We start from the raw sequence: 25,270 nt of genomic DNA on the forward strand, positions 1-25,270 counted from the left end.
GTCCAACAGGGCTGGAGAGATGGCTCAGTGGTTAAGAGTGCTTGCTGCTCTTGCAGAGGACCTGAGTTTGACCTGAGTTTGGTTACCAACACCCACATCAGAAGGCTTATCACCACCTGTCAGTCCAGCTTGAGGGGACCGGCACCTCTGAGTACATAAGGATACTTCCTTCTTGTTCCCATGCCTTCCACTGAAAAGAGTCCAACAGGGCTGGAGAGATGGCTCAGTGGTTAAGAGTGCTTGCTGCTCTTGCAGAGGACCTGAGTTTGACCTGAGTTTGGTTACCAACACCCACATCAGAAGGCTTATCAGCACCTGTCAGTCCAGCTTGAGGGGACTCTATTACCCTCTTTTGGCTTCCACAGGCACCTGCACTCACATGTGACCATGCTTGTGCGTGCACACACACACACACACACACACACACACACACACACACACAAATAAATCTTTAAGAGTTGAAGGGCACAAAAAGATCAGTTTCCCCCAGACTGGAGGTAGGAGAACCTGGAATAGAAGCTGTATCTAGATTTAGAACCACATCCCTTTCACCCCAACTCACTGGATGGACACGTGATACAAATTTCAAGACCGTATAGAAGCCCTTGACCCTCAAGTTATTTTACAGGAAACCATTGGAACATTTGGGAATGTGATGGTGGCACATCTATAGAGATATTTGAGGAAGATGCCACGGGTAGAAAGCAGCTTAGACTGGAAGAGGGACATGGATATTTAATTCTGCAGTAACGGTGAGTTTCTACTTGAAGCTACGACCAGGCAGAGGGACAACACACCTGTGAAAGGTCAGAGAATTGCCCACTAGCTAAGTGGAGGTGGAGGCAGGTAGGTCAGAAGTTCAAAGCCACACTCTGCTACATAGAAAGTGCTAGAACAGCCTGAACCACATGAAATCTTCCCTTAAACAAATAAGCAAAAGGGTTGGAGGAAAGAACTAGCTACCATGGGCAACACAGGGTACCTAAGGGGATGAGGATATAGCAGGGAACCAAACAGACACCTGCTCGCTTGGAGAGTGTCCCACATGAGACTGTGAGAGTAGAGACTAGAGCCAGGTGGAAAGTGAACCTTGGGTTTCCTGGTGATGCAACTAGCAGAGAGCCAGGAAGGGCCGCTGATGCAGGGTCTCACCACAAAGCCCAGGCAGGCCTTGAACTCATGCTCCTCCTGCCTCAGCTTTCTGAGTGCTGGGATTACAGGTGTGTGTCAACAGGCATTAGCATAGTGCTGACTGTGAGCTTCAGCACTGACTGCCTCCCAGATGTCCTGGATAGAAGAGTGGACAGTTGTTTTCTTAGACTCCCCACACCCGAGGCAGCCCATCCCTTCCTAGTTCTCTCCCCGGAGTGATGTATGGCAGGAAAAAAAATGTATGCTAGCTGAATGGGAGGGCCCACTCCCTTCTGGATGTGACTAGTGGGTGTGGCTAGTTTTCTGCCAGACAAAGGAGGCTTTCTACACAGTGCCTTATGAAGGAACCCCAAAAGCTACATGACCCACCCAAGGGGTTACTTCTGTAAAAAGCAATGCATAGACCAGAATCGGTCTTTTCTAGGGAACCAGGAGCCCAGAATTCCTGATGTCTGGTAAATTCAACAGTCCTAGTGGAATCAAAACCAAGGATAGGTTGAGCACCTCCAGAACCAAATTCTGAAATCTGAAATGCTCCAACCTGCAAAAGTGTTTTGAGAGCCAACCAATGCTCAGATTGGGATTTTAGAGCATTGTAGATTTCTGAGTTTTGGATTAGGGATGTTGATTAGGGATCAACTGGGAAACCTGATGCACATATTCCAAGTTCTGAAATCTGGAGCCAGACATGGTGGCACGTGGCTGTAGTCTCAGAACTAGGCTGGGGATACAGAAGTAGGATGACTGGGAGTTCAAGGGCAGCCTGGCAAGACTTGTTTCAAAACAGCCTCCTCCACGTTTGGATAAGGCATGTCCAATCTGCATTTCTTTTGCTGAGTTGAAAAATAGCTAAAATAAGCCAGGCATGGTGACGCACACCTGTAGTCCCAGCACTTGGGAGGCAGAGGCAGGCGGATCTCTGTGAGTTCAAGGCCAGCCTGGTCTACAAAATGAGTTCCAGGACAGCTGGGGCTACAGGGAGACCCTGCTTCAAAAAGTCAAAAAAGGAAAAAACAAGTAATATTATTGTGTATGTGTGTGAGCACATACATACCATAGCATGCATGTGGAGGTCAGAGAACAACTTTCAGTTTGTTCTCTCCTTCCCCCATGGGTTCCAGGCATCAAACACAGGACCTTAGGACTGTGTGGCAGGCAAGCGCTTTTACCCACTGAGCCATCTGCTGGTGCCAATCTTCACCTATTTTGAAGGAGGGGCGATGCTAGCACCCAAGCTTTCCAAGTGAGTACAGGCTTGAAACAGTCACAGAGCATGACAGAATCCCCATGGAGTGTGGGGTGGGGAGAGCCAGGTCACAGACAATGAGGGAATGGTCGCCAACCAGGGCAGTTTCAGCAGGGTCAGAATGAACAGGAAGTGGTTTCTGGAGTGAGATGCTGAAGCCCCTCCCAGAGTCATTACCTCCTGTTCTTGGGCAGCCAAGCTCTGGACCCAAAGTCAAGTTCCTAGGGAGGTCTTTAGTGTCAGGGTAAGATGACACTGCTCTCTCATATGGTTTCTCCCCACAGTGCAGAGAAATACGGGGTCAGGCAAGACCTTGATAAACCTTGAGACCAGAGAGCAGGAGAAGCCCCATGATGCCCTTTGCTTTCCAGCCTACTTCGCTCTTGACCTTGACCCCTCTTCTTTAGCAGAGACCTTGGTGAAAGGTGTGTGCATTTGTCTCCCATGGATGAACCTCCCATCACCACTGATACCCTACTAGCCATTAAGTCAACAGGCAGATGCGCATATAGATTTTAACCTTATCAGAAACGTGCTTAATAGAGAACTCAACAAAGACGTCCAGTCAAAGATGGGACTCATGCTTGTTCACTGTCATCTGCTTTATTTGAAAATTTGTCTACACTGCATTGAGCAACAATAACACAGGTGACTGAGACACCCTGTCCCCACAGACACCGAGTCCAGTATAGGACTTTGGTTGGGCTGGCATTTTTCACAGTGAGTGTGGCAGGGTGGAGGAAGGAGAAGAAAAGACAGAAAGAAGGGCGTTATTCCTAGCTCCTGTTTGGAATCTCAAAGATGAAGCTGAAGGTTATTCAAACTCACATGACTCCTCTAATATGCTCCCTTTAACCAGCTGATGTTCACGTATTGGAGCCTGCTGGTCCAGCTGGGTTGGGATATCACATGGATACACTAGTTTGCTTTTTTCCCATTTTATGATCTAGGACCAGGTTAGACGATACCAGGATTGCACCACCACCATGCACAAAAGAGCATCCGGCCAGTGTTCAAAATGGTGTAAGCAACTGGTCAAAGTGCAGAGAGTAAGTGTTCAGCCAAAAACGGGATAGCTCCATCACACCCCCTCCTCAAGGTTTAGGAGCCATTGCAGAAGAGGAGACAGAAAGACTGTACGAGCCAGAGCTGCAGACCATGGTGGACTGGAGCAAAATGGTGTCTTCTGGACATGATAGGACCACAGTAGTCATTAACAGCTGAGGTTGCCTGCACAAGACCAAGCTAGTCAACATCCCAGTGTGTGTGTGTGTGTGTGTGTGTGTGTGTGTGTGTGTGTTCATAAGTCTCTACCCCTAACTGAAGAGCCATGAGAGTTGATAGTTTCTGGGAGAGGGAGAGTCAGTTTTCTGTAAGAGTGTGGCTTCTGGTAGGTTGACCATGCTCCAGTGGATGGCCCCATACCCAAGAGTATTTGGGCAGCCAAACTGTAGGTGATATGTTATTAAAAAAAAAAAAGAAATAGGGCTGGAGAGTCGTTCATAAGTCTCTACCCCTAACTGAAGAGCCATGAGAGTTGATAGTTTCTGGGAGAGGGAGAGTCAGTTTTCTGTAAGAGTGTGGCTTCTGGTAGGTTGACCATGCTCCAGTGGATGGCCCCATACCCAAGAGTATTTGGGCAGCCAAACTGTAGGTGATATGTTATTAAAAAAAAAAAAGAAATAGGGCTGGAGAGATGGCTCAGCGGGTAGGAACACTGGTTGTTCTTGCAGAAGACCTGGGTTCAATTCCCAGCAGCTCCCTCGCAGCTAACAACTATCTGTAACTCCAGTTCCAGGGGATTTGACACCCTCTTCTGACCTCCATGGGCACTTCATGACACGGGTGCACTTACATACATACTGGCAATACACTCAGACACATAAATAAATAAAATATGAAAAAGAAAAAGAGAGGACATGAAGTGGGAGGGGTAGGGATATGGGGGTGGATCTGGAGAGAGTTAAAGGGAGGGGCTGAGGTGAATATGGTCAAAATACATTGCATGAAAATCTCAAAGATTTAAAAACAACCACCTGTGTGTAGGAAAAGAACTCAGTGTCCACAAAAAGAGAAGCCCAGAACTGGACCGCACATGGCAGGATGTGCCTATGGACACCATTATTTTGATCATTTCAATACAACCCCTGGAAAGATGTATGTTGTGAAGACCGGAAAATCTTTTATTTTAAAATCAGATCTTTACATCACAATGCTTAAAAACAACTAGGATTATACAAGATGACTGTTGCTCTTGCTGTCTCTCCTCTAGAGGTGGGAAGCAGATGTTAGAAATGGTTGGCCTTATTTACCGTGCCAGAGCACAGGCAGGAGTCCGTTTGAGGACCAAGCTCGGTTCTTGGCTCTACAGAAGTTGAACCTCTACTATCCTGTGGCATCCAGCAACATCTGGGAGGAGATCTCCACAGTCTAGAACAAAGCAGCTGATCTGAAGGTTTGTATCCTAGGAAGGTGAGGAGGTGACTGTTGAACTCAGGGTCCCCATCACCTAAGAGAACTAGTGGAGGGGGCAGGTGGAAACAAGCTTTCCAGTCATGATGCTATCACTGGCTCAGAAGTGGCTACGTGACCTTGTAGGAAGCAAAGCACCTTCCCCGAAGTGTAGAAGTGCAGACTTCCTATTTATGATCTGCAATGGATGACTTTGAAATAGTTTAATCAGACTCCCTAAAAGGAGCTGTAGATTAGATGTTATCTAATCTACGTTTAAATTTTCAACTTGATGATTCGCACACATCTAAAAACAGACAAAACTAGACTGGAATGCGTACATTGCAACAGAACAGCAATTGCAAAACGCCCACGCCATTCACTGATGTAACACTGGATCCAAGACCTCCATGGATATAATAAATATTTCCAGATTTCCTTTGCATCTTAATAATCACAAGGAATGGCTGGGATGAAGCTGTGATTACAGTCACTAACCCCGACTGGTGATAGTCTTGGCTACTAGTCTGTTTATATAATTTTGTTTCATTTTCTATGCACGTCTTTAAAACCATCTATTATAAAATTTATATTAATTTTTTCCAAAGGCAAATTCTTAGAGGAGCCAAGTCTTGTCACATGTCTTTCCTTTAGTAGTTCTGGCAAGTGGAGAGGTCACCATGGCTTCGAATGGGCTGGGCAAGCACCCCATGGGTCATCTTCTCCCGCAAGCAGAGGATAGGGGATGGGGGAAATCAGGGACTCTCTTCTTTTTTTCAGATATGTTGGGAGAATGGCCTGATCCTTGAAGCTCTTTAGGGCCTGTGAAAATACAGAGAATTATTACTTCTTTTACTGGCATTGTGACTCGCACCTCCACCCCCATGAGTCATGTTTGATTGTCCCTTCCTCTGTTTTGGAACCCTGTGTCCTTCTCTTCCAGTCATTCCCCTCCACACCTAATCCTCACACAGCCAGGTCAGGATCCCAGGCATTTCCAAATGGGATGCATTTATTTATGGTTGAATGTCAATCCACCTCCCAGTTGTGGGTCACCCATCCTTTCTCCTCCCCATCCGTGACCCGTCATATTTCTCTCCAAAAGAACTAAGAAAGGGTTTTCTTCTAGTCCTGAATGTAAATATTCTGGATTCTAAAGGTTTAATCAAGAGGAAGACTGCCTCCCCCTTATAGTCAATGCTAGGAGCATACAGTGACTTGATCTGTGTGGTGGCAGGGTGCTCAGGGCAAGTGTGGAGCAGGGCATAAATGCAAAAGACGCCTCCCCCCGGTGCAACACCTCACCAGAACTGGGGCTTGGCTCCCTGACAGGTGCTTTTTCAGAACTCACCTGTCTCTGATGGCTGGAGGGCACAAAGAGATTAGGATCAAGTTAAAACTTGGTTTGAGTTTTCTTTCAAGTTTAGTTAGTTAAAAAGTTAAGACAAGAGATCAAATCTGCTCAGATCTCAAAGGAAGTCAATCTTGTGCTCAATCTGTTTTAGAAACTTATTAAACCAAAGCCGACATCAGTTCTGAGGAAACTCAGATGCAGTATTTGTGGAGGTAGTGGGCTTTTGAACATGACCCTATGTGAAGGTTTCTGACTTCAAAGTTTGGAGCTATGGGCAGGATTGCCTTGGTTCACATATCACACAGGGGTAAGGAGTTACTTACGAGAACCTTCCTGAGATTTTCCGCATAATCACAATGATGATGCCTCCAATAAAGCCGATGGCTAACAAGACCCCAACTATGATTCCAACCAGGGTCACAACTGCCAAGCCACCTGAATGCCAAGGGAGAAAGAACATGAGTCCCAGAGAAGAAACGCACCTGCAAACAACAGCACTGCCCCTCTCCTTTCCTTCTTGGTGCCAGAGATCAAACTTGGCCTTGAGCACGCAGGGCTAAGCTACAGACCCATCTCTGCTGTAATCCCATCTTATTAATGAAAAGATTTCTGAGTCTCTGTATCTATCATGCACAATACACCGCGTTCACTGTTGATGAATAGTGTTTCAATGATAAAAGTCTTAAAGAAACTCAGAATAGAAGAAATATATTTCAACATAATAAAGGCTACATATGCAAACCTATAGCCAATATTATATTAAAGGGAACTCAAAGGATTTCCACTAAAATGAATAGATAAGGGTGCCAACTTAATAGAGTGTAGTAATCATAAACTGTAACGTGATGCCATCCTCTGTAAGTGTCATAGTGAATAGATTACTCATTTATGCTGTGGTGTGTGTGTGTGTGTGTGTGTGTGTGTGTATGTGTATGTGCATAGGTGTATGTAGTGCTGGGATCACACATTAGGAAAGTGCTTTACCACTGAGCTATACCTCCAGCTCCACTTCTTTTCAAATAAAGGGAATTCCTCTTTTCTGCCCAATAATTAGAACAAAGGAAGCTGGACCTGTGATCCCAGCTACTTGGGAAACTGAGGCAGGAGAATCTCAAGTTTAAGGTTTGCCTGGGAACAGAGTTGCCAGCCTTAGCAAAACTTAGCAAGACTCTATCTCAAAAGAAAAAGTTAAAAAGAGGGCTGGGGATGTTTCTCAGTGGTGGAGCGCTTGATTAGCATGCACCAAGCCCTGGGTTCAATTCCCAGTGCTTCACAAAGCAAGGAAGGAAGGAAGGGGGGGGGGAAGGGAAGGGGGAGGGGAGGAAGTAAGGAAGGAAGGAATTAAGGAAGGAAGAAGGAAGGAAGGAAGGGAGAGAGGGAGAGAGGGAGGGAGGGAGGGAGGGAGGGAGGGAGGGGTGTACAGTCTGTTTTTGGAAGGCATCCTATTCTGTTCTTGTTGAAGATGATCCAAGAAAGACTAGAATTCTTCTTAAAGATTAGGTTCAAAGAAACGTTTCAACTCCCATAGGAGGACCCACATCTCACCTTTCTTACCTGTCGTTTGTGTTTCTTCAAGTGTGTTGTCTGAAAAGAGAAACATGTAATGATATAGAATATTAGGATTTAATAAGTATTATTTAACAGTTGGTAGATGAATTTACCTTAGGTGGAATGTAACAAATCATATGCAAAGGCAGTAATTTCCTAAACAGACTAGGTGGAGGGTTTTTAAGCAAGCTCTGACAGCACGCTGTCTCTGTAACTATCATCATCAAATTTTCGAGTGCTTCCTCCCACCTGTGTTCACTGTACTTTTGCAAACATGACTTTTTTTTTCCCCCCTCACCCAATTTAAAAGCAGGGTCAGGCTGGAAAGATGTCTCAGGGGTTAAGAGCATTGACTGCTCTTGCAGAGAACCTGGGTTCAATTCCCAGCACCCACATGGTGCTAACAACTGTCCATAACTCCAGTTCCAGGGGATCCGATGCCCTCTTCTGACCTCTGAGGGCACTGTACGACACAAGTGCACGAACCTCCATGCAAGCAATACACTCATACACATAAAATAATAAAATAAAATAAAATAAAATAAAATAAAATAAAGCAGAGTTGTGAAATAAATGAAACTTTCAAGCATGATGTTAGCAAAAGAATCCAGGTTCAACTGCTTTATCCAGGGTCAAGATCCTGAAACACTCACGGAATGCAATGAGGGCCTCTAAGCATTTTCAGAGGAATGCTCTGATTTGGGAAGAGGTGACCAGGGCTGCTAGTCAGCTTATGTTGTCTGTTCCTCATTCCATTGGTGGCCAGATCTACTCATACAACAGCAGTCTGCCCTGCTAGGTTGAATGAGAATTCAATCCTTGTGACTTTTGCCTGTTTCTTTAGGATTTCTGCCTGCAGATCAATCTCACTCAACTAAATTGTACATATTCTCTACTGTGTGTTTCTTGTAGATAGTTTCACATGATTCCTATTTTAGAACAAAGGTGTTTTGTTTAGTGTTTCTCATTAACCTCTTTATACAGAGTCTTTAATTCTGTGGCCTTAAGGGTGGCTCTTTGCCTAGGTTGTAGAAATCAAGATGCCCGCAGTCCAGTGAGAAATTGGAGAGAATGGAATATCAGACCTTTCTCTAGAATCTCAGCTCACAGTTTTCAAAATGCCATAGAGACCCAACAGCTTTCACCAAAGGCCAAACTAGCTGTGACAGGAAGGTATGCATTTTTTTGGCTTCCAACTATACTTCCTGGGTTATAATGCCCTTGCCCCCAAAATCCATAGAAACTAGAATTCCTCTTCCCCAAAGCAGGTCACTGAAGCTCTAACCTTGGGCTAAGGATATACTGCAATGGCAGAATGCTAACTTAGAATCCCAATATGCCAAGTGCATCCCAGGTTTGATCCCCAGAGCCACACACAGAAGGAAAAAAGTTCTAAGAAACTGTTAAGGTTTGAATGTGAATCATCCCCCAATAGGTGCATCCATTTGAACACTTGGTCCCCAGTTAGTGTCACAGTTTGAGAAGGTTGCAAAGCCTTCGGGAGGTAGTACCTTGCTGGAGGAAGTATGTCCTTACAGGTGGGCCTTGAGTTTCTATAGCTTAGCCTCCCTCGTGTTTACTCTGTCTGCTACCTGCCAATGCAATGTGACCTGCAGCCTCCCGTTCTTGCCTCCATGCATTACCTGCCATGATGGATTGTATCCCCTTGAACTGTGAGCCAGAATAAATCTCTTCTCCCTTAAATTGCTTCTTGTCAGGTATTTGTCATAGCAACAAAAAAAGTAATAATATGAACACTAATCTGCTCCCATATTTTTCTATCTTCGAGGTGGTCATAAAGAAAATCTCTCTCACTTATTTTTGCTCCATAGTAGACCATTAGACCCCCATCATTCCAGAGGGATCCTGCCTCATACCCTGGAGCCCTGGAGGAAGGAACATTGCAAAGTAGGGTCAAGAAGACTCAAAATAGATAGGCCTATGGGGTCCCTATCCAATCTGTTAGCATAGACCAGAATAGACAGGCCTAAGGGGTCCCTACCCAGTCTGTTAGCATAGACCAGACAGACTCCTTGTTCAATCCCTTTCAGTTACTCATGCCTTAATCACAGCTATGCAATGAAATCACCACAAAAACCCCCAAAAGGAGAGGGTTTGGGGGGCTTCTGGATAGTTGAACACATGGAGGTTCCTGGAGCTGGTGCACCCAAAAGAGGGCGTTGAAGTTATACACTTCTTTCTATAGCCCAAGCTAGCTTTGAAATCACTGTGCAGCTGAGGCTGACCTTTAAAGGATCCCCCTGCCTTCTCTTCCAAATGCTGGGATTACACGTGTGCAGTACCATGTCCAGTTGTTTTTGTTAAAGATTTATTTATTTATAATGTATGTATGTGTGTGCCAGCATGATGTAAGTGTACCAAATGTATGCAGGGGCCCACAGAGGCTAGAAGAAGGCATAGGATTTCCTGGGATTGCAGTTACAGGCCCTTGTGAGTTGCCACGTGGGTGGTATGAATTGAACCCAGGTCCTCGAGCACTCTTAACCACTGAGCCACCCTCTAGGCTCACCAGCTGTTTTTTAAAACATAGAAAAGAGGTTTCCTGGAATGATAGAAAGAATGCCTCATGAACGTAGAAGGCCGTATTTTGGGCTGCTAATTAGCTACCAAATCATGTTAAAAGTAATTCTCTATAATTTTGAAATGCATTCTAATACTCATTATTCCTTCCTATACTAGGAATGATATAGGTGGTATTTAAATGTTAATGTTTTCTTAACAACTTGCAGCAAGCTGTAAGTTTATTTCAAAATACTTTAAGGGATATAGGTCAGTGGTGGAGCATTTTCTTACATGAGGAAGGGGCTGTGTTGGATTAGAGCACCCAAAATACCCACCACCCAATGAAATAAACAAAATCCCTGACCCCTACTTCATAAAGTTTTACAATAGTTGCTGCAAAAATATATTTGGTATGAAATTTATGACAATTTTAAAAATTATTTTTGATTTTTATATGTATGAGTGTATTGCCTGCATGTATGTAAGTGCACCTGTGTCATACAATGCCCATGGAGGTCAGAAGAAGGCATCAAATTTCCCCAGAACTGGAATTACGGATGATTGTTAGCTGCCATGTGCATACTGGGAATTGAACTTGGTCCCCTGTGCTGGATAGCTTTAGTGTCAACTTGACACACCTGGGTTGAGGGAGCCTCAACTGGGAAATTGCCTCTATTGGACTGTCCTGTGGTCATGTCTGAAGGGCATCTTCTTGATGGTTGAGCGATATGGGAGGGCCCAGCCCACTGTGAGTGGCGCCACCCCTGGGCAGGTGGGCCTGTGTTGCAAAAGAAAGCAGGCTGAGCAGGGGCCAGGGGAGCAAGCCAGTAAGCAGCATTCCTCCATGGCCTGTGCTCCAGCTCCTGCTTCCAGGTTCCTGCCCTGAGTTCCTACCTTGGGCTAGCTGATGAACTGCGACCTGGGAGATGTAAGCTGAATAAACCCTTTCCTCCCCAAGTTGGTATTGGTCAGAGTATTTTGTCATAGCAATGAAGAACAAACTAGGACAGCCCCTGAAAGAGCAGCCAGTGCTCTTAACTGCTGAACCATCTCTCCAGCCCCCTAACTAAATCTCTCAAGAAATCTCTAGAACTAGGAATGATATCTTTCCACTGGGAAGCTAAGGACAACCTTTTCTCCTCCCCCTCCCCCTCCTCCATCCACCTCTAAATTTCACGATAATGACCAAGACCCCAGGGCTTCAAGGTCTCTCTACCATATACTACTGTAGGAGCCCACTCAGATGATGACCACAATCCAAAGTCCTGGCAAATATGGCCTATAATAGATTCTTGACCCATGTACATAGTCATAAATGTAAGATGGGAAATTTTACTGTAGAATGGATGTGTTTTGTGCTGAGAATGGATGTTAGAGAATAACTGTAGGAAGTTAGTTCTCTCCTTCCAGGATGTGGGTTCTGGACATTGAACTCAGGTTGTCAGAATTGGCAGCAAGCACCTTTACCCTCTGTCATTTGACTGGTCCAACACAAAGTTTGTTTATCTATCTATCTATCTATCTATCTATCTATCTATCTATCTATCTCTATCTATCTATCTATCTATCTATCTATCTATCATCTACCTATCTCCTATCTATCTATCTATCTATCTATCTATCTATCTATCTATCTATCATCTATCTATCTATCTATCTATCTATCTATCTATCTATCTACCTACCTACCTATCATCTATTGAGACAGGGTCTTACTATATTAGCACTGGCTGACCTGGAACTTGCCATGTAGGTAAGGTTGGCCTCAGATTCACAGAGATCCACCTTACTCTACTGAGTGCTGGGTTCAAAGGTGTGTGCCACCACTCCCACCTCCACACCCACCTCAATACAAGGTTCTTAGCACAAGGTCATCAAAATAACAGCAGGAGTCAGTGACTTGCCTTTGTAGGAGGCTATCACTGGTATTAGTCAAGGTTGCTGGCCAGCTAGTCTAGCCTACTGAGAAGCCCCAGGCCAGTGAGAGACCCTTTCTCATAACACAAGAGCAAAAGAAAGAGGTATCTCCAGCAGGCCAATACATTCTAAATTTAAGTTAGGAACTGATATGTTGAATTCTGTGCCCACCACACAAAGCCTGGTTCAGAACTGACTCACATTCCAGCATGTTCCTGATTATTCCAGCTGCTCAGGGACATGCAGGTATGCGGACTGTATGAAAATAGACCCACCTCTATTGGGGTGACTGGTCTTCTTGTCCACAGAGTGGCTAGTTACAACTTTGACAGTGGTCGTACTCTTATTTTCTTCATGACCTTGGATGGAGCCTCCTGGAGTTGGCAGCTCCTCAATGGGAGACTTTGTTCTGCTCTCTGTGCTTGTCAGGGCCTGTGAGGGACGTGAGGAAGAGAAGAAAAAACCAAAGGGTAACAGGCACAGGCTGACCTACCACAGGAAACACTGTAAAGGGGCATAAATATAGAAAACATATACTGGCACAAATTCCAAGTTGTAAACAAGGGAACAAGCAAGAAGGATGGGATAAGAATAAAACCAGGTCTAGTCAAGGAAATTAAACAACTGGCAAGCAGACTTCCTGCCTCTTAATTCTTCCCCAAACCCTGAATCACTAGAGCTTAATTCTTTCTCTCCCTTGAACTTGACTAGCACTTTTCTCTTGAAATGTTTACTTGGCAAATACATGCAGAGTGGTAGTTCACCTTCACTGGGAGCTTGCTTTGTACCAGGCCCTTTAAATGCATGCTCACGTACTCCATATACAATTTCATAAAGTAGATCCTATGGGTAGTTGTAGCAGATGAACAAAGCTTAGAGAGACTTCACAGAATGCCCAAACTCAAGTCATTCGTTGACACAGCAGGACTTGGAAATGGCTCTAGTTCTGTATGTGTGTGTGTGTGTGTGTGTGTGTGTGTGTGTGTGTGTGTGTGTTTGGTGTGTATGTAGACCAGAGGCTGATCTTTGGTGCCGTTCCTCAAGTGCCATCCACCTTATTTCTTCTTTTTATTCTTTTGTTGTTTTGATTATTGTTTCATAAGACAGGGTCTGGCACCGGCCTGGGGCTTGCCAAGTAGGCTAGGTTAGCTGGCCAGCAAGTCCCAGGGATCTACCTGTCTCTGACTCTCTAGAGCTAGGGTTATAAGTGGGTACCAGCATGTCCAACTTTTATGTGGATTCTGGGGATCAGTCTCAGACTCTCAAGCACATTCCTAACTGGGCCAGCTCCTCAGTCCAGTTCTGTTTTTTTTTTTTGAATGTTTACTGGTTCATCATCAATGACGACAGAGCAAACAATATGGATGAAGGGATGCACAGAGTGAGGTTATGTAGAAGTGATGCGGAGCTTTCAAGACCTCTCTGGGCACCGCCCCCTACAGGGAACTACCCTGAAGCTCTCTGAGCCCTGTCCTTAGTTTTTAAGGAGTCCTTATTACCTATGTGTGACTGATTAATCACTGGCCAGTGGTGATCAATTCAAACTGAACCTCGAGCCCCTCTCTCCTCCATGACTGTTAAGGGCTGGGACTAAGACTTTGACTGAATTTCCAATCCCACTTTGGTCTTGGTGACTTTTATAAAGTCTGTCCATTCGTACCTACGGGTGACTTTTATAGTCTATCCATTCATGGAACCTTCTCCAAAATGGACCATATACTGGGGCACAAAACTAACCTCAGCAAAATTCACATCAACAAAGCCTGTGAGAAATCAGCTAGTGAGTGCACACCAGCCAAACCAAACAAATGGACCAGTCAGACAGCAAAGCCAGCAGTATCAAAGGACACAACCAATAGAGTAGAAACGCATCTTACAGGAGGGGAGGATTAACGAAAAATCATGAATGTGATAAGGATATAAAGAGGCCCAAGGCAGGGGCTGGAGAGATGGCTCAGCGGTTAAGAGCTCAACTGCTCTTGCAGAGGACCCAGGTTCAGTTCCCAGCACCCATGGTGAGCAGCTCTCAGCAACCTGCAGCTGAAGTTCTAGGAGATCAGATACAGACATACGAGAGAGAGAGAGAGAGAGAGAGAGAGAGAGAGAGAGAGAGAGAAACACCCTAAGACACATGGGCTAGACCTGGTGGCACAGGCCTGTGGATTACAGCTACTTGGGAGGCTGAGGCAGGAGGATTCCAAGTTCAAGGCCAGCTAAGGCAACCGAATGAGTTTAAGGCCAGTATAGGCCACTTAATGATCTCTCATCTCAAAACAGAAACATGAAAACACGGAGGAGATGTAGCTCAGTGGTGGAGTGACCATGAAGCATGTGAGAGGGCCTGGGATCCAACTTTAGAACTGAAAGAAAAAAAATAAACTTCCTAGAACTGGGACTCAGCATGGTGATGAATGCCTATCATCTCAGCATTCAAGAGGTTTATCATGAATTAGAGACCAGCCTGGGCTACACAGTACCAAGTTGAACAGAGCTTTAGAACAAGACCCTGTCTCAAAAAACCCAACACAACCCAACTCAACACAAACCAAAACAAAAGGCAACAAGAATTCCTACAGCTAAACAAAAATAACAAAAACCTGAAATAGCTCAATTAAACACCAAGCGAAGGATTTGAATAGATATTTCTTTAAAGGTGATGCAGTAATAGCCAAGAAGCATGTGAGAAGTTCACAATATCACTGATCAGATAAACTCAATTCAAAAATACAAGATATTGATTCACGTTATGTTACTATGGTGGTAACTATGGAAACAAAACAAAACAAGCCGGGTGTGATGGTGCACACTTGAGAGCCCAGCACTCGGGAGGCAGAGGCAGGCGGATCTCTGTGAGTTCCAGGCCAGCCTGGTCTACATAGTGAGTTCCAGGACAGCTGGGGCTACGGGGAGACCCTGTCTCAAAAAGGAAAAAAAAAAAAAAATTCTAAAAAGAAAAAGCTGAGTGTGGTGGCACAATGCTTACAATTTTAACTCTGAAGAGGTGAAGGCAGGCGGATTGCTGGGGTGCTGGGGTTCCCTGCCCAGCCAGTTTAGTCGAATTGGTGAGCTCCAGGTCCCAAAGACCTTGTCTCAAAAAACAGGGTGGGGGTTGGAGAGATGGCTCAGCGGTTAAGAACACTGGTTGTTCTTGCAGAAGACCCAGGTTCGAATCCCAGCACCCACACGGCAGCTAACAACTGTCCATAACTCCAGTCCCAGGGGATCCAACAGCCTCTTCTGACCTCCATGGGCATTGCAAGATATGGATGCACTTACCTACGTGCAGGCAATACACGCATACACATAAAATAATAAATAAAATTAAAAAAAAAAACAGGGTGGATGGCTGTGGAAGAACGACACAAGGTTCACCTGTAGTCTCCACATGCAGGCATCTCATGTGCACATACACCCATCCACACACCCCTCCACATGTGAACACAGCCACATCCATTCACCCTCTCCCACAAAACAACAACAAAACAGGACAAATCAAATACCGATGAGGGTGTGGAGAAACCGGATTGCTTGTGCAATAAAGTATAAAGTGATGCAGCTGGTGTGGGAAGCGGCGCGGCAGTTCCTCAGAATAGAAGACAGAACTGCTTTTTGATCCAGCAGTCCCACTTCTGGATGTGTACGCAAAAGAATTCAGAAAGTTGGGGACGTGGCTCAGTGGGTAAAGGCGCTTGCTGCCAAGCCTGACACCCTGACTTCGACCTCTGGAGAGAACCGACTCAGCAGGGTATCCAAGAGATGTTTGCACACCCACAGGGTAGTGTTTTATAACAGCAATAGTTTTTTTTTTTTGGTCTTTTTAGACAGGATCTCCCTGTAGCCCCAGCTGGCCTGGAACTCGTTATGTAGACCAGGCTGGCCTTGAACTTACAAAGATCTGCCTGCTTCTCAAGTGCTGGGACTAAAGGCGTGCACCACCACGAAAAGCATTGGTCTTAATTACCAAGAGAGGCACCCAAACGTCCAGTGATGGGAGTATGGATAAACACAACACGATCTACAGTGCAATGTTACTCAGCCTTAACAAGGCAAGGCATTCTGGCACAGAACAACACAAATAGCCCCTGACATCATCATATTAAGTGAAGACAAATGTTGTGTGACTCTATTGAGGCACCTAGGGTTAGTCAGATACAGATACGCAGTGGTGGTTAAGGGGACAATGAGGAGGTATTTATGGGAACAGAGTTTCGAGTCACAAGACAAAGACAGTTTGAGATCTGTAGAACAGCTGAATGTTCTTAACACTTCTGAACTGCGCACTTCAAAAGGCTAAGAGGGTAAGTACTTTTGTGTTTTTAATTTTTTTTCTTATTTTTAAAAATTTTATTTATTACTTTTATTTTATGTGGAGTGCATTGCCAGCATGAATGTAAGTGCACCCTGTCATGCAGTGCCCTCAGAGGTCAGAAGAGGTCGTTGGATCCCCTGGAACTGGATTTATGAACAGGAACAGTTGTTAGCACCTTATGGATGCTGGGAATCAAACCCAGGTCCTCTGGAAGAACAGCAAGTGTTCTTAACTGCTGAGCCATCTCTCCAGCACCTTCCCCCCTTTTTAACCACAATAAAAGAACAACATGCTAATGTACTATGGGCCTTCTGTGGTTCCGAGCCCATCGGGGATCTAGTTTGAGTGATGGTCATTGCCTGCACCTCCTTAAGCTCACATTCTGAAAGCCAGGGGATGAAAAACATTCAATACGTAAACAAATAGAAAAGGTAATTCTAATTTTATTTTTAACTAAAACAATTTTTTTAATGTGTGTGAGTGTATTGCCTGAATGTATGTAAGTGCACCTGTGTCATATGACTTTGGAGGTCAGAGGAGGGCATTGGAGCCCCTGAAACTGGAGTTAAAGATGGTTGTTAGCCACCAAGTGGGTGCTGGGGTAATCAAACCTGGTTCCTCTGTAAGAGCAGCCAGTGCTCTTAACTGCTGAGCAACCTCTCCAGCCCCTGTAATTTTATTTTTTAAATTTTTATTTTTGTGTGTGTGCACGTGTATGTGAAAGCATACACATGTGGGTGTGAAGGCAGAGGTGCCTGATGGGCAACTTCCTCATAGATTCTTCATCTTATTCTTTAAGACAAGGTCTCTTACTGGAGCTCAACAATGGGCTAGACTAGCTGAGCAGCAAGTTCCAGGGCTCCGCTCGCCTCTGTCCACCCCCAGCGCTAAGGTTACAGGCGCATGCCAGCATACCCAGCTTTTTATGAGGGTGCTGGGGGTCTGAACTCAGGTCCTCATTCTGGTGGAGCATGCACTTTACCAACTGAGCCATCTCCAACCCCCAAAAGGTGATTTTAAATGACTTCACTGTCTTTGAACAAAATATGAACTAGACTGAACTAGAGTAGTAGTTGGCAAACTTTGTCTCTAAAAGCCAAATGATGTCTTTTCAGCTCTGTACGTCTCTCGAACCTGCCCTGACCACATCAGTGTTGCCAGGCAGCTCCAATCAAATGGCCACTGCTTTGTTACAATATAATTTTATTTATAAAACCCCTGATGGGGGTTGGAGACATGGCCCAGTCGTTAAGAGCATTGGCTGCTCTTGCAGGCGACCTGGGTGTGGTTTCCAGCACCTACATGGCTGCTAACAACCATCTGTAACCCGAGTTCCAGGGGATCTGATGCCCTCTTTGGCCTCTGTGGTTATTGGACAACATGGGTGCACTTACATACATCCAGGCATAACACTCATACTCATGAAAAATAAAATAAAAATAAAGATTTGACGGCTGGAGTGATGGCTCAGTAGTTAAAAGCACTAGCTGTTCCTGCAGAAGACCCAGGTTCAAATCCCAGCACCCACATGGCAGCTAACAATCTTGCATAACTCCAGTTCCGGGGGATCTGATGTCCTCTTCTGTTCTCTATGAGTATTGCACAACATGGGTGCACTTACATGCAGGCACAACATTCATACACATAGAAATAATAAATAAAAATTTAAAACAGCCAGGCGTGGTGGCCCACGCCTTTAATCCCAGCACTCGGGAGTCAGAGGCAGGTGGATCTCTGTGAATTCAAGGCCAGCCTGGTCTACATAGTGAATTCCAGGACAGCTGGGGCTACAGGGAGACCCTGTCTCAAAAAAAATATTAAAACAAAGATTTGGAAAAAAATTTTATTTGGCTGGCCTGGATTCACTATGGAGACTAGACTGACCTCAAACTCACAGAGATCCACCTGCCTCTGCCTTCTGAGTGCTGGGATTAAAGGCATGTATTGCCACATCTGGCAAAAAAAATTTTTTTTTTTATTGAGGTAGGTTCTCATAGCTCAAGCTGGCCTCAATTTCACTATGTACCCAGGGATGGATGACCTTGAGCTCCTGGCCCCTCTGCCTCTACCTTTTAAGTGCTGGGATTTCAAGCATGCATCACCAGACTTGATCATAGGTTTGCAAGCATCAAAAGCTTTGAGAAAGCATGGGCTAGTGCTCTCAAATCATTTGTGATCACCACACCAGCTCCCTCGTCATTGGATGAAACTGTGAAACACCTTCTGTTGGGAGACACACAACTACTCCTTTTTGGTGGCTCCCATTGATTTTATGCACAAATATAATATATATTATTTCCTGGCATGTGACTGCATGATTTTGGAGCCAGCTTCTTGAAGCCTAAGACACTCACCTGAGCTGCCTTGTGGGTAGACACAGAAGACTCTTCAGTAGCAGCCGTGGTTGCTAGTTTGTCTTCTAGACCTGGGGTCACCATGCCATTGTCTGTGCCTGGGGTGACAATCTCATCTTCTAGCCCACCTATAGCCGCTGAAAAAGAAAGACCCGTCAGGGCTGCATTACGGAAATGCCGTATGTGGAGCTAACTGGCCACCCACGGTTGTGATTCTCCTTGCCGTTTTTTGGGGGGCTTCTATTTAGTGTGGTCCCCTTCTGGCTTATCACAGTGCCAGGCCCCGTCCTTCTGGTATCTCTGAGGCATACCATGTCCTGGTTGTCCCCACTGAGAAGCAAAGGAAAACCTACAGTGTAAAATGCTTAGACGAGTGGTAGATGGACAGTGTGGTGTTATGGCTAACAACCACCTGGGCTGTGGGGCTGAGGAGGTGCTTGATGGATAAAGCACCTACAGTGCGTGAGGACCTGAATCCAGATCCCCAGCACTCATGAAAAAACCCACGTATGATGGTACGTACCTGCAGTCCCAGAACCAGGAAGCAGAGACAGGAGACTCCTGGGGGTTTACTGGTAAGGCATTCTCCCCAATCAGTGGGCTCCAGGTTCAGTGAGAGAGCCTATCCCAAAAGAATAAATGGAGAGTGACAAAGGAAGATGCTTGATCCCCCTTTTGGCTTCCACAGGCACACACACACACACACACACACACACACACACAGATATAACCCCGCCACATACATACACAGAAATAAATCTTAAAAACAAAACAAAGAAACAAACAAAAGTCTGTGGGTCAATAAGACAGCTCAGAGGGTAAAGGCACCTATTGCTAAGCCTGAATCCACATGGTAGGAGACAACCACAGATTGTCCTCTGACTTCCACAGGTGTGTCATGGCACCAGCGTGTGTGTGTGGGGCACACACACACACACACATACACAGAGTAAATGAAATGTAATGACATTTAAAACCAAACCAAACCAAAGCTCCCCCTCCATTGAAATGAGATTGCCTCTTACGTGGATCATTAAGACCACTGGCTGTGATCACCAATGTCATAGATTTAGTCCAATCAGCACGTGGCAGTCAGCAATACCCTTGAAGGTACCGAGGAACCTTAGAACTAGAAGGCTTAGTACCCATAGCTAAATTTACTCAACCTCATTAGCCCCTTTCCCTGTGTGTGTGTGTGTGTGTGTGTGTGTGTGTGTGTGCGTGTGTGCATATTATGGCATGTGTGTGTGGAAGTCAGGTGTTGGCTCCCAACTTTCATCTTGCTTGAGACGAGGTCTCTTGTTTGCCACTGCATAAGCCAAGCTACCTGGCCTGTGAGCTTCTGTGGACTGTCCTGTCTCTGTCTCCCCTATTTCCACAGGAGTACTAGAATTACAGGTGTGCACTACTACACCTGGCTTTATGCGGGTTCTGGGGATTCAAACTCGTGCCCTCAGGCTTGCATGGCAAGCACTTTGAGCTAGCCCGGAGCCCTGACCCTGACTTTTCAGCACCAACCTGGATGAATGACTGAGGATTGGTGGAGTGGGACGGCTGGTTGAATTCCACAATTGGGGGAGTGCCACAGCTTTGCATTTTCCCCCCAGATCTCATGTGTTGCAAACCTAACCCCCACATTACAAGCCAATGGTATTTAAGTGTAGGGCCTTTGGGAGGTAATGAGGACTGGATGAGGTCATCAGGATGGGGCATCCATGAGTGGTGACTTAGTAAGAGGAGGAAGATCTGCAGCAACACACAGTATGACATCAAGGTGCTACCATATAGGGGCGCCATGCTCTCAAACCATGAGCCAAATAAATGTCTATAAACTATGTGGTCTTGGGTATTCTGTTACAGGAAAGGTTAAATGGATGGACCAAGACATGGGGGAAGGAGATGACAGTGTCCTCTTCCACGGTTGTTAGGATGGCTGCTGGGACAAATACTCTTAGCGCACAAATAATCCTTTTCACGAGTTATGAATCTGACTCACTGGCCACGGGCTTCCTCCCCAGGCCGGAGCAGCTCTGGAAATTCCATGGCTAAATACAGTTGTGAAATGAGCAAACGTAGGCAACCAAGGAGCAGGCGGGAGGGGCGCTTGGAGACGGGTTTGTGTAATTAAAGAGCAGATGTTCATCCACGTCTCCGCGCTGCTCCAATGAGCAATCCTTCCTGCGAAGCCTTATTTCCCCTCTGCTGAGGCAGCCCAGCCAGAAGCACGGCTAATAAATATCTGATCGTAACTCCACTGCTGATGGCTCAGGGAAGAGGCGCCCGGAGGAAAGCGGCTCTTCGCAGCTGGTCCTATTCCAGTTGCTGATCAGCGTCTTCAAATGAGCTGCCTAAGGTTGTGCAACTTTTCCTTTAATCTTGGGAGTGAAGAGAAGCCTTAAAACTCAGCTTACACGTGATTGACCTCCCCCCAGGGTCCCTTGTTATGGTGGGTTGAGGGCAGTGATGGGTTCCCACAGGATTTATGACTATGGAACAGGCAAATGAAATGTTTAATGTATTTACTGAACTTAGGGGGAAATATCTTTTTTCAGACAAGTAATCCTTATTTAAAAAACAACAAAAAAACCCCACTAAGTATCCCAAGGGAGAGACATTTTCTTCAGTACTATAACAACTGGTAAGGTATAGCTAATGATCATTGGGTCACACATGATACACAGAGACACATACACATAGGGAGAAGTCACGAAAAGAGGTGTGCCTAGTTGGGAAGAGGAAGGGGATCAGTGGGAGGGGATAGGGTAAATGGGATGAAGATGATCAAAATACATTGTATACATGTATGAAAATTTCATAGTGAAATCATTACTATGCATAATTAATACATGCTAATAAAAAATGCTTAAAAATAACCTAAGCATGCCATTGGATTTTTTTTTCCTCCCTTGGATTGAATTCAATTTAAAAATCATTAATTTTAAAAAATGCTTTCTGGAATTGTTTGGCCAAGCCATTTTCTGTGTTATGTCTCTAACTTAAAACAAGCCTTACTTTTTTTTTTTTCAACAAAAATGTACCAAAAGAAGTTGGCTTGAATCCTTTCATAGAAAGCTCAGTTCATTGAAAGAGTAACTTGATAAAAACTCCTCCTTCTTTCCTAGCCTTGGCCCACAAAGCCAAGCACTAAGATCTTTCTGAATAGACAAAGGGTGTTTTATGAATGACCATCAAGATTAAGATTCAAGCCTTTTGTCTCCCGGCCCAGCATTCTTTTTGGCCCCATGGGAAAGCTGATCTTTACAAGAGATCCTCAAGTATTTTGGCGAGGCCAGCTGCTGAGTTCCCAGCCAGCATCTGACATCCTTTTTCTCTTTTCTTGTGACATGCTGGTCATGTACTGATGTCTTCATACACACACACACACACATACATGCATTCGGGGCTGCACATGTGTGCTCACACACAGATGATTATGTAGGTGAAAGGTGAAGCATCTACACAATCCTTGCTCACAGCCTGGCTTGCAAGGCGAGTTCTGGAACCTTCTCTATCTCCTCCTGGTCACCTGGTTACCTTTTCCAGTCATGCCCAGCTGCAGCCAGCATGCAAGGGGACAGGGCGGAAAATCAAAAGAAACTTTCCTAGTGTGAGAAAAAAAAATCATCCCTTTCCTGTTTCTGTTGCTGTTCATTAAAGCTCTAGGCCAAAACTTGAACTCCTGAGGAGATAATTGAACAAATCGTTTTTACATTTGGGTTAAGTTTAAAAGTCAAGAACTTAAGTGATGTTTATTTGCATGAAAATACTAATTATGAATAATTTTATCTTTGCATGAACGTCTAATATCTCTAAAGCAATGGTTCCAGTTTATAGGCTGACTAAATGTCTTAAAAGATTAAAGCATTTATTCGCTGCCAGGTTTGACCACTGAGCTTGATCCCTGGAGTGAAGGAGTGAACTGATTCTTGTAAGTTATCCTCTAACCTCCACATGTATGCCATCATACACACACACACACACACATACACACACACACACAAAAAAATAATAATAATAATAATAATAAATATTAAAAAATTTAAAGAGCTGGGCATGGTGGCACTTGTCTTTAATCCCAGATCTCAGGAGGCAGAGGCAGGCAGATCTCTATGAGTTAGAGGCCAGCCTTGTCTTCCTAGAGTTCCAGGGTTACATAATTAAACCCTGTCTCAAAAAAAAAAAAAAAAAAAAAACCCTAAAAAAGCAAAAACAAAACAAAACCAAACCCACAAAATTTTAAAGAAATTGTTCAAGTATAACATTTATATAGTATTTCATTTTCCTTAATATTTATTTTTATTTTAAATTAGGTGTATGTGGTAGGGGATGCAGGTAACCCCAGAGGCCAGAGGTGTCAGATCCCCTGGAGCTAGAGTTACAAGGCAGTTTGCCTGAGGAGGTTCTAGGAACTGAACTTGGGTTCTGTGCTGGATGCCTTTAGTATCAACTTGACACACCTGGGTTGAGGGACCCTCAATTGGGGAATTGTCTCTATTGGACTGGCCTGTGGCCATGTCTGAAGGGCATCTTCTTGATGAGTGATGTGGGAGGGCCCAGCCCACTGTGAGTGGTGCCACCCTTGGGCAGGTGGGCCTGTGTTGCATAAGAAAGCAGGCTGAACAGGGACCAGGGGAGCAAGCCAGTAAGCAGCATTCCTCCATGGCCTGTGCTCCAGCTCCTGCCTCCAGGTTCCTGCCCTGAGTTCCTACCTTGGGCTCCCTGATGGACTGCGACCTGGGAGATGTAAGCTGAATAAACCCTTTCCTCCCCAAGTTGGTATTGGTCAAAGTATTTTGTCACAGCAATGAAGAACAGACTAAGACAGGTCCCATATATATATATGTGTGAGCAGTGCACGCTCTTAACCACTGAGGCACCTCTCCAGCTCCTCTTTCCTCTCTTTTCTATAACATTTGTTTTATTTTGTGTATATGTGTGTGCATGCACTTGTGTCTTGAGATTAGAGGACAACTTTTCAGTCTGCTCCCTCCTTCCACTATGTGGGTTCTGGAGACTGAACTCTGGTCGGCTTGATGGCAAGAGCTTTTACCTGCGGAGCCACCTTACAAGCCCCAGATAGCATTTCCTTCATCTTTGTTTGTTTGGAGACAAGAATCTCACTATGCAGCCCAGACTTCGGCTTTGAACTGTGGCACTCCTCCAGCTTCAGCTTGCCGAGTGCTGGAAATCAGGTGTGTGCTCAGCCGTGATGATTTTCTTTAAAAATATTTTAGAACCAGGGGCTGGAGAGATGACTCAGCGGTTAAGAGCGCTGACTGCTCTTGCGGAGGACCTGGGTTCAGTTCCCAGCACCCACACGGCAGCTAACAACCATCTGTAACTCCAGTTCCAGGGGACTGGACGCCGTCTTCTGTCCTCTGAGGATACTGCATGACACGGGCGCACTTCCATACATGCAGACAATACACTCACACACATAAAAATAAATAAATAAAATTAAATTTAAAATATAAAAATATTTTAGAACTTAATACAATGGTAAGTCAGGATATTGCTGCAGTTATCATGTCCTGGTCCCAAATCCTCATTAAAAATCTCTTTGACATGTGTTCAGTCTTTTGGTTTCATTTTATCTCTTTGACTTGTGGCGGTGAGGGGCTTGTCTGCTGCTGGCCGTTAGGTACGAACTTCGTACCGTCTCCCTCTTGTGGGTCTCCATCTTCTTTACGGCTTTCTAAATATTTACTTAAAATATATTCTTGGGGCTGGAGAGATGACTCAGTGGTTAAGAGCACTGGCCGGGCTGCTCTTGCAGAGGACCCAGGTTCAATTTCTAGCACCCACATGGTGGCTAGCAACCATCTGTAACCCCAGTTCTAGGGGAATACGAAGTCCTCTTCTGACCTTTGTGGGCATTGAATGACATGGGTGCATTTACATACATGCAGTCAGTACACTCATTCATACACATAAAATAAAAATAATAAAATATCAAAAAATATTCTTTAGGAGGCTTAGGAGATGCTCAGTGGGTAAAATGCCTACTGGGCTAGCTTGAGGACCTGAATTTGGATCCCTGACACCCACATAAAAGCCGGATGTGGTACACTCATCAGTAACGTCAGCGCTGGTGGAGGCAGAGCCAGGTGGATCCTTGGAGCTCACTGGCCAGTCAGTCTAGCAGAACTGAAGATCCAGGCTCAGTAAGAGACCCTGTCTCAGAAAATAAGATGGAAATACACTGAGGAAGATACCTGATATCAGCCTTTTACATGCACGAGCACGTGTACACATGCAAACGTGTGCACGCACACATAGAGCACATACTCTTTATATTGGATAACCCATTTCCCACTAGTCAGCAATCGCCTCTCTTCTGCAGGAAGCCCTGTCAGTAATCAAACTTCACTTATTTTCCCCCTGACACCACATTCACAAACCCTTCCACGGGCTAC

The 25,270-nt window shown here is 45.0% G+C and overlaps 1 protein-coding gene across 3 annotated transcripts in view; it reads right to left on the reverse strand.

The window, feature by feature from the left end:
- Positions 1–5,625: 5,625 nt before the first annotated feature.
- Positions 5,626–25,270, reverse strand: part of Pdpn (podoplanin) — a 40,602-nt gene continuing 20,957 nt past the window's right edge. The window contains exons 2-6 of one of the 3 annotated variants that reach the window (XM_008856054.3): positions 18,855–18,991; positions 12,467–12,623; positions 7,749–7,787; positions 6,527–6,638; positions 5,626–5,671 (exon numbers count right to left, since the gene is read on the reverse strand). In XM_008856054.3, coding sequence (XP_008854276.1) covers positions 5,665–5,671; positions 6,527–6,638; positions 7,749–7,787; positions 12,467–12,623; positions 18,855–18,991 — 452 coding nt within the window. In that variant the 3' untranslated portion in view covers positions 5,626–5,664. Of the gene's footprint in view, positions 5,672–6,522; positions 6,639–7,748; positions 7,788–12,466; positions 12,624–18,854; positions 18,992–25,270 lie in introns of those variants that run through there. The other 2 variants (XM_008856056.3, XM_008856055.2) reach the window with 2 other exon arrangements.

This window comes from Nannospalax galili, unplaced genomic scaffold (genome assembly GCF_000622305.1).
Source record: "Nannospalax galili isolate Female #2095 unplaced genomic scaffold, S.galili_v1.0 scaffold1028, whole genome shotgun sequence".
NCBI lineage: Eukaryota > Metazoa > Chordata > Mammalia > Rodentia > Spalacidae > Nannospalax > Nannospalax galili.